The sequence below is a fragment of the Carassius carassius genome, chromosome 22, assembly GCF_963082965.1.
Source record: "Carassius carassius chromosome 22, fCarCar2.1, whole genome shotgun sequence".
In the NCBI taxonomy this organism is placed as follows: Eukaryota; Metazoa; Chordata; class Actinopteri; order Cypriniformes; family Cyprinidae; genus Carassius; species Carassius carassius.
The window spans coordinates 1,222,426-1,232,164 of NC_081776.1; the positions used below are offsets into that span (position 1 = coordinate 1,222,426).

The 9,739-nt window shown below is 36.5% G+C and overlaps 1 protein-coding gene across 1 annotated transcript; it reads left to right on the forward strand.

Annotated features, from left to right (window-relative positions):
• The first annotated feature begins 474 nt into the window (after positions 1–474).
• On the forward strand, positions 475–8,277 carry LOC132098536 (myelin-associated glycoprotein-like). Its single transcript, XM_059504619.1, has 7 exons — positions 475–514; positions 1,056–1,319; positions 2,241–2,504; positions 3,501–3,788; positions 3,993–4,080; positions 6,677–6,743; positions 6,819–8,277. Exons 1-7 carry the CDS (start codon positions 475–477, stop codon positions 7,158–7,160), a joined length of 1,353 nt encoding a protein of 450 aa, XP_059360602.1. The 3' UTR covers positions 7,161–8,277.
• The last annotated feature ends 1,462 nt before the right edge of the window (positions 8,278–9,739 follow it).

Genomic DNA, 9,739 nt, shown 5'->3' on the forward strand with positions numbered 1-9,739 from the left:
TTAACTTACCTGTACAATAAACTGTTTAGATTGTGCATTCTCCCATTTAATTTCAAGCATCCAGTAATATAATCAACACATTTCTTGTGGAGCTTTCGAAGTATACATTTATTTGTCATTTTAACTGTTTGTTAACGGAGCGTAAATGTGAAAGTCCTTCAAAGATTTATTATCCTGTTGCGCCCTCTATGGGACCAGCGACTAGTTGAAGTCAAGCTTAAACAGTTAGTTCACCCAAAAATAAAAATTTGTCAATCTTCTACTCATCCTCGAAGCATCCTAGGTGTATGTGACCTTATTCTTTCAGAATAATTCAAATGGAGTTATATTAAAAATTGTCCTTGCTCTTCCAGGGTGTTTGTTGTCAACAGTTCAGAAGATATCAAATAAAGTGAGAAGTGAAGTGAGTCAGCAGAAGTGAGAAAGAAAGTGTTTATTACATTTGAAATCTGGGTATGTATCTTGCAAAAACCCATGGATTCGCTACAGGGGCCATTATTCACCCCCCAGAACTGTGTGAAGGGCGTTTTATTACAGATGCACGCACTTTATTTGACATCTTCTGAACTGTTGACAACAAACACTGGCTAACCCCCATTGAAAGGCTTGGAAGAGCCTTATAATTTAATATAACTCAGATTGGATTATTCTGAAAGAAGAAAGTTGCACACACCTAGGATGCTTCGAGAGTGAGTAGAAGATTGTCATGGCAGAGCATTGAAGTCGACAAGTCGATTAGTCTGTGCAACCCCTAGTCTTAACTCATTTTTCCACAATCATTAGAATATTAGACTTAAGCTTTTAGGCATTAAATATCAAACATGAAATATAACACTTACATGTAATATTATATATATTAAAACAGCAATAATTATGCAGTGTTAATGTGAACTCCTTCAGTATTATTTGAAAAGCATGTTTTTTTTCACTATACATTTCCCACAATTCCATTAGTGTTATTTCATATTGTTAAAGACTTAATTATTATTATTTTTTATGTGTAAAAAATTAACCATATATATTGGAATGGCCTGAAGCATTTTCTCCTCCACTAGATGCTCCTAAAAACACATCGGTGGAGATAAATCCAGCTGGTTTAGTTCTGGAGGGTCGTTCAGTGACTCTGATCTGCAGCAGTGATGCAAACCCAGCAGTGAACTACACCTGGTACAGAGACACCGAGAGACCTCTGAATCCAGTTCAAACCGGACCAAACCTGACCATCAACAACACCGACCCGACACACAGCGGACGATACTACTGTACAGCTGAGAACAAACACGGCACACAGAACTCATCAGTGCTGCTGGACGTCCAGTGTGAGTATTAAAGGAGAGATCAGATGGAAAATTCACTTTCACATGGTGTTTGCATATAAATGTGTCTTAGCAGTGTGAGGAAACAACCTCCCTACAATTATTTCTGCCCTCAGCCAGCTCTACGCTGTCTGCAATTTTCTCCACAATCGAGCAGCTGTAGAGATAGTAATGTCTCGTAAGCAATGCAGGTGTTTTGTAGTTGAATGTAAAAGTGAACATAAGAGTCTTAATTTTCTCCCGACATTAGATACACTGAGGACATGACTTTACTATTATAAAAAAAAGTCATAATACTAAATGCCACGACATCCAGTGTGAGTACTTTTTAATCTACTGGCCGTCCAGTATCAATACTTGTTACTCTTCTGGACGTCCAGTGACCCTGGAGCACAAAAGCAGTCTTAAGTCTCTGGGGTATATTTGTAGCAATAGCCAAAAAACATTGTATGGATCAAAATCATAAATTTTTATTTTATGCCAAAAATCATTAGGATATTAAGTAAAGATCATGTTCCATTAATTTATTTTGTAAATTTCCTACCATAAATATATCAAAACTTAATTTTTCATTAGTAATATCCATTGCCAAGAACTTCATTTGGACAACTTTTCTCAATATTTAGATTTTTTGCACCCTCAGATTACAGATTTTCAAATAGTTGTATCTTGGCCAAATGTTGCCCGATCCTAATAAACCATACATCAATGGAAAGCTTATTTATCCAGCTTCAACTCTGAAAACTTTGAAAAACTGATAATAAAGACTGGCTTTGTGGTCCAGGATCACATTTGTAATCAGCTGAGAGTCCAGCGGAAGTACATGGTGATCTGCTGGACGTTCAGTGGGAGTCTAAAATAGAGAGGTTTAAACGTGCAGTGTTAAATCAATCATACATTGCACGTCTTTTTTTCTTTTTTCAGATGCTCCAAAAAACACATCTTTGTCAGTGCTTCCCTCCAGCTCAGTGATGAGGGGCAAACCAGTGACTCTGATCTGCAGCAGTGATGCAAACCCAGCAGTGAACTACACCTGGTACAGAGAGACAGGGTCTCAGTTTGAGCTCCTCCAGACTGGATATAATCACACCTACATTGTGACAAACCCTACACACGGTGCACAGTATGGCTGTAAAGCTCAAAACCAGCATGGCCACTGCAATGCTACAATTCAGCTGGATGTTCAGTGTGAGTAAAAACACAGACCGCAAATTAATGTAATCTGATTAACTTAATCTGATCCCTGATAACATAAATACAGTGATTATAGTGCAATTACTTCAGTAACTGCAGCAAAAACATAATAATGCTCTGACAGTACTAATAATGCTCTTACACAGCCAAAATATGACTTTCAGCACTGAAAAGACATGGTGACAGTGGTAAACAGGTTGATGGTGATCGACTATACAGTCAGCAATGCACAGGCTGTTAAAATGAAAAAGAAAAGCTGTGAAATGGGTGTAGCACTGTGACAAACGTCTTCATTTACAGAAAATGCATCTGGGAAGACAGAAGAAGATTTGGTTCCCCTTTTGTAAATGATTTTGTTACAGAGCAGCATATTAAAGTTACACTACAGCTACAGCATTTTGAAATGCAAGGTTTTGATATAAATCCTTTGTGAAACTGCACTTAAACCAGTGAAATTACAAGAAACTGTCAGCAATTCTTCTATAAAGTCGAGTCGATCACCCCATGATTTATTCACCCTCAAGCTATCCTAGGTGTATATGACTTTCTTCTTTCAGACCAATACACTCAGGGTTATATTAAAAAATGTCCTGGCTCTTCCAATCTTTATAATGGCAGTGAATGGGTGTTATTTTTCAACAGTCCAAAAGAAGTCCAATAAAGTGCATCCATCCATCATAGAAAGTGCCTCACACAGCTCCAGGGGGTGAATAAAAGCCTCCTGTAGTGAAGCGATGTGTTTTTGTAAGAAAAATATCCATATTTAAAACTTTATAAACCGTAATCTCTAGCTTCTGCTAACTGTCGTACGCACATTCACAATAACACCATTCCGGCAGATGACGTAGGACATAGAGTAATGATTTTTACCATTTAACATGGTTTTATCGTGACATGTTTAGTGTTTTATCATTCAGATTCTGAAGATGTTTTACACTGTAGAGACCATCAAGATCTTCTGTATCATAACGATTATATTTTCTCTTTCAGTTGCACCCAATATCTCCATCTCTTGCAGTCGAAGCAGTGTAACGGAGTGTGTCTGTGAGGCTCATGGGAATCCCTGTCCTACACTAGAGTGGCGTCTGTCTGGACGTGTGATCACTAACTCTACAGAAACCTCCATCAGTGAGGAGACGTTAGGAAGCACAGGAGTGAAGAGCGTCCTGAACATCCATCAGTCCCTCACAGACACGAACATCCTGCAGTGTTTCAGCACAAACACACATGGCAGCGCCAGTCAACAATTTCAGGACGTCCCACCACCACAAGACACACGTGAGAAACACGTGATCTTCATCTGATCGACAAGAAAGAAAACAATTTATATCTTCATCCATGTGAAAAAGAAGTAGCTTAGAAACTGAAAAAAACTACTTTAGATAAATTATTATGTTCAGTATGTAATAATGTCAATTTCACATCTGAGATCTGCTGAACTATGAAAGACCAACCTCTGAGCAACCAAACACTGTTTTGCAGGTTTCCATCATCCGTCGGTGCTGCTCGGAGCTGCTGTCGGAGCCTCAGTGATGATGATCGTGTGCATCCTGACACTCTGCTATGAACGGTGGGAACAAAACAGGATCATCACAAAACTGGTGTAATATATGATGAGATAAAGCTAAACTCAATAAACTAAAGTAAATAATTAAACACGTAATATTGATTTGAGTTGAAATATTTGAACTCAAAGTTTCCATGAACACAGCAGTTGCTGTGTTTAAAAAAATTTAAATGTTTTAAAATCTTACCAGTCTGCTAGTTATCTTATAATCCATTACAGCATACAAAACAATCATAGCAAAATGGCAGCAGCTGCGTTTGAACGAAACAAGAGTGAGTCCGCAATACCAGGATGACATAATTAAATAATTGTACACCATTTTGAATAGAGTTTTAATATTTGATTAGCTAAACAAACGCAAAGCTTTCACCAAGAAAAACTGTTCCTAGCAAGAGTACAGTGAAGTTACCTTTATTTATATAGGGCTTTAAACAAAAAAGATTGTTTCAAAGCAACTGAACAACATTAATTAGGAAAACAGTGTGTCAATAATGCAAAATGACAGTTAAAGGCAATTCATCATTGAAATCAGTGATGTCATCATTCAACTCAGTTCAATTTAAATAGTATCTGTGCGATCATTTGCAATCAAGTCAATGATATCGCTGTAAATGAAGTGTCGCCAGCTAAGCAAGCCAGAGGCGACAGCGGCAAGGAACCAAAACTCCATCGGTGACAGAATGGAGAAAGGTGACTTCGGAATAAGAGAGAAACAGACTAATATTAGCGTAGATGCCATTCCTCTTATGATGTAGCAAGTACATCGGGTGTTATGGGAAGTGTTCCCGGTTCTGGTTTACCTAATTAATGACGCCTAAGATCCTTTAATGGATTTGGGATTTGATTATTAGAAGCGTATTAGTGTGTTATGTGTAAGCCAGGTTAAAAGATAGGTCTTTAATCTAGATTTAAACTGCAAGAGTGTGACTGCCTCCCGAACAATATTAAGTAGGTTATTCCTATTATTTAGGCACTAAATAGGAAGTTAAGTCAAGTCAATTCACCTTTATTTATATAGCGCTTTAAACAAAATACATTGCGTCAAAGCAACTGAACAACATTCATTAGGAAAACAGTGTGTCAATAATGCAAAATGATAGTTAAAGTCAGTTCATCATTGAATTCAGTGATGTCATCTCTGTTCAGTTTAAATAGTGTCTTTGCATTTATTTGCAATCAAGTCAACGATATCGCTGTAGATGAAGTGAACCCAACTAAGCAAGCCAGATGCGACAGCGGCAAGGAACCAAAACTCCATTGGTGACAGAGTGACAGATCTTCCGCCCGCAGTTGATTTTGATATTGTAGGTATTATCAAATTGCCAGAGTTTTGAGAATGCAGCAAATGTGGAGGATTATAATGTAAAAAGAGCTTGTTCAAATACTGACTTAGACAGCGTTCTAGGTAATTACATGGCAAGTTTTTAGGTCCAATAATTAACACCTCTGTTTTTTTTTTTTAAGAATATAGCAGTAAAAAAATACTCGTCATCCATATCGACTATGTATTCCGTTAGTTTTTCAAATTGGTATGTTACACCAGGCCACGAAGAAATATAGAGCTGAGTATCATCAGCATAACAGTGAAAGCTAACACCATGTTTCCTGATTATATCTCCTAAGGGAACAATGTAAAGCATGAAGAGTAACGGCCCTAGTACTGAGCCTTGAGGTACTCCATATTGCACTTGTGATCGATATGGTACCTCTTCATTTACTGCTACAAATTGGTGGTCACATAAGTACGATTTAAACCATTCACTTCCATTAATGCCAACAAAGTTTATTAGTCTATGCAAAATAATTTTGTGGTCAATAGTGTTAAACGCAGCACTAAGATCAAATAGCACTAACAGCAGCGCAGACTGCTGTTACCCGGATGAGCCTGTGTTATCAGCTTTTACCAGTTGTTATCTAGGGATAACATACCTGTGTCGCGACTGACTAATCAGAATCAAGTATTCCACAGAGCCGTGTAATAAAATACAAATAATTGTACTGAAATAACTAATTAAACTAAAATGAATAAAAATCTAATTTAACTAATAAAGATTACAAAAACACAACAAAATTTATAAAACTAATGTAAAATAGTATTAAAATAAAATCCTAAGTTTTAGTAATTTTGTGTATTTTAAGAATTGTATTGTCATTTAGTACAGTTAAATTAATTAAACTTTAAACTTGATATATTAAGTTATTTTAGTATCACTTTTTTAATATTTTAAATCAGTTTATTTTTATATTATCATATTAAATCATGTTTAAGTTATTTAGTTTTAGGTTATATATGTGTGTTTATTTGTCTATATGGTTTCTTTTTTATTATTTATTTTCATGTCAGTTTTAAATTTCAGTTCTACAGTTTAAATTAAGTGAAATAGTTTTTTCAGAAACATGCTGAAATAAAACATAGACTTCAGAACATTTTTTAAAATGGTTTTGGTTGTAGTTTAAGTTAACTATAATAATCCTGTATCACACATTGCTCTGATGAGACTTCACCTGTTTTTAGCTTCACCACAAGGAGGATTTGTGATTCTGATTTACATTTTATATAAGCATCAATTTTTCAAAGATCTAAAAATGTGTTTTTCAGAAGAAGGAAAGAAAAATCTTCAGAAACCACACAAGATGAGACATCTGGATTCATTCTGACTCAAACAGTGAGTTATTCATTCTCAAAGACATTACAGTCTTTCAGCAGATCTTCACTCATTTTGCCGTTTCTTCTCCATCAGGCCGTTTCTCTGGATAATGACAGTGAGTCTGTTTACACCAATAAAGGCATGCTGTCATCCACCGCACCGAGTGCACCTGAATCTCTTCATTATTCCTCCATCGACTTCACAAACGCTGACCCGCCGTCAGGAGAGATCATGGGCCTTGCCTCGCTGACCAGTGAATACGCTGCAATCCGACGGCGTCCTGCAGGAGCCACAGACACAGAGAACAACACCTCAACATCTGAGACAGAGCCCAAAAAACCAGACATGACAGCAAAGATCACAGACACATCCTCCCCAGCATCAGAAGACGTGATTTATGAAAACACGAGCCATCGCTACAGACAGAAGTGCTAAGTTAAATCTTTGAGAATCTAGAGAAGTCTATAAAAAAGGGGTCAAAAGTTCATTTATGCATTTTTCTTACCAGATCAGCAGTGGAAAATGTACTTGACCTCAGAGTGTTGTTTGTTTTACACATTTATTTTGTGAACACTGTCAGCTTCTTCTGGTGTCACACTTTTACACACAAACCACTTAAAAAAATTTTTTAAAAAGGAGTTTCCCAGAAGGAGCTGCATAATTTATTTTTACAAATGTATTTTATTATACAGCAATGTCTTTTATTTCCTATTCAAAATATATGTATTTTTATGTCTATTTTAATTAAATTTGTAATTATCAGTTGTGTTTTAAGAGATGTACATCAGATTTATCCAATGTCTCTGAAGAAGCAATAGTCTACATTCTCTAATAATAATAATAATACTGGGTTATATTGGGTGCTACTGGGGTTCCTCAAGGCTCAGTACTTGGACCACTTCTCTTCTCCATCTACATGACATCATTAGGATCTGTCATTCAGAAGCATGGCTTTTCCTATGCTATGCTGATGACACTCAACTCTACTTCTCATTCCAACCAGATGATCTGACGGTAGCTGCTTGCATTGCAGCCTGTCTGACATTTCTAGCTGGATGAATGACCATAGCCTTCAGCTCAACCTTACTAAGACAGAACTGCTGGTGGTTCAAGCTAACCCATTTTTAGTCACAACTATACAGCAGGGTTTGTCAACCATAACTCCTTCAAGGACAGCCAGAAACCTAGGAGTTTTGATGGATCATCAGTTAAGCTTCACATATTGCTACAACGGCCCGGTCCTGCAGATTTGCCTTATACAACATTAGGAAGATTAGACCCTTCCTGTCAGAGCAAGCCACCCAACTTCTTGTCCAAGCTCTTGTTCTCTCCAGACTGGACTATTGTAATGCTCTCCTGGCGGACCTTCCTGCATGTACTGTCAAGCCTCTGCAACTGATCCAGAATGCAGCAGCTAGGGATGTCTTCAATGAGCCAAAAACAGCTCACGTTACTCTTCTCCTCATCAGGTTACATTGGCTACCAGTAGCCGCATTAAATCCAAGGTACTGATGCTTGCCAAGACGACCACTGGCACGGCACTGATATACCTTTACTCTCTATTTTAAACTTATGTGCCCTCCAGAAGCTTGCATTCTGCAAGGGAACGACACCTTGTGGTGCCATCCTTAAAAAAAGGGGAAAACCTTGCTATGGGTTCTGTATTAGACTAACTGAGACTTGTCATGGCACTTGTATACTGTTGTTGATCTCTCATTGATCTGATTGCTTCTTTTGTTCTCACTTGTAAGTCGCTTTGGATAAAAGCGTCTGCTAAATGATTAAATGTAAATGTAAATAATACACATTTCAAGATTAAGACTGATATAACTTGATTCTATAAATGTTTTTATAAACATTTGACAGCTTTGACAAACATCTGTGAAAGCTATTTTTTTATTTAAATGATTCATTTCAAGTTTATTTGTATAGTGCTTTTCACAGTGCAAATTGCATTAAAGGAAAAATGTAAGTTTATACATTATATTTAGTTTCTACATTAAATTAACTGTGAGGAAGTAATCTACACATTTATGTTTTAATATTCATTGTGATGTCATTATTTTGATTAAAGACAACAGAAAATGAAGTGGTGATTAGTGATTATTTCTGACTGATGTCAACTTTTGGCTACTTTAAAATCTAATGGCAGGTGAAATTGCAGAATATTTTGTCTCAGAAAACAGGCAACCCTGTTATCATGTCAACAATCATCACAAACACACTGCTAATGTGTGCTATTTAAAGGCTAAACGCACCGAAGAAGTGAAACACACAAATTATAATTTTGGCAACCTGTTTCCTAAAAGAATTAGAGGAGAAGTGCAAAACAGGAAATATTCAGACGAATGAATGAGGGTTTAAACCTCTTACCCGGGAGCATGCACACATTAATGATCTTAAACCTGTTTTTATACTGTTTATGTCTTATATACATGCAGGTACTTTCTTATTCACTTCTGTGTAGATTCATCCTGCTGTCATCATGAATGATCTTGATATTAACACATACATCTTCAAGAATCACAATTGGTTTTAATCCATCCTGACGAACTTTGAAGTTTATTAAATATCATAAACAGCTCATGATCTGAATGGCTAAACTCTGTCTTTCTCTGCTGCCATCTAACGTTAGATACAAGGTTTTACACCTCAAACTCCAAGATAATGTTTGGACATGAGCAATTTTCTTGAAACCGGAAGTTGTGTTAAAGCATTTTATTTAAATCTGCTAGGTTCAGATCCGGACCAACCCACACTTCAAAATGAACGAACACAAGCCAATTCGTTCACCACCAGTTCGTGGAATAATATCCTTATGCTATATTAAAATGTACTGTACAGCCAATCAATAATTAGTCTGTTTTCTGAAGGATTGTAAAGTTAGTTACATGTGCTTAAAGTTAAAGATAAGTTCAGATCTACAGAATAAGCAGCAAAACACATTTTAATTTGGTGTGAACTTAAAAAAAAAGTAAATGTATTTAAGTTTTTTACCTTGAAATATCAGTTTC

Coding starts and splice junctions, on each gene's coding strand:
- LOC132098536 (XM_059504619.1), top strand. CDS start 475: ATGGATTCGCTACAGGGGCCATTATTCACCCCCCAGAACT. Junction 1,320..2,240: donor AGTGCTGCTGGACGTCCAGT/GTGAGTATTAAA, acceptor TTCTTTTTTCAG/ATGCTCCAAAAAACACATCT. Junction 4,081..6,676: donor CTGACACTCTGCTATGAACG/GTGGGAACAAAA, acceptor TGTGTTTTTCAG/AAGAAGGAAAGAAAAATCTT.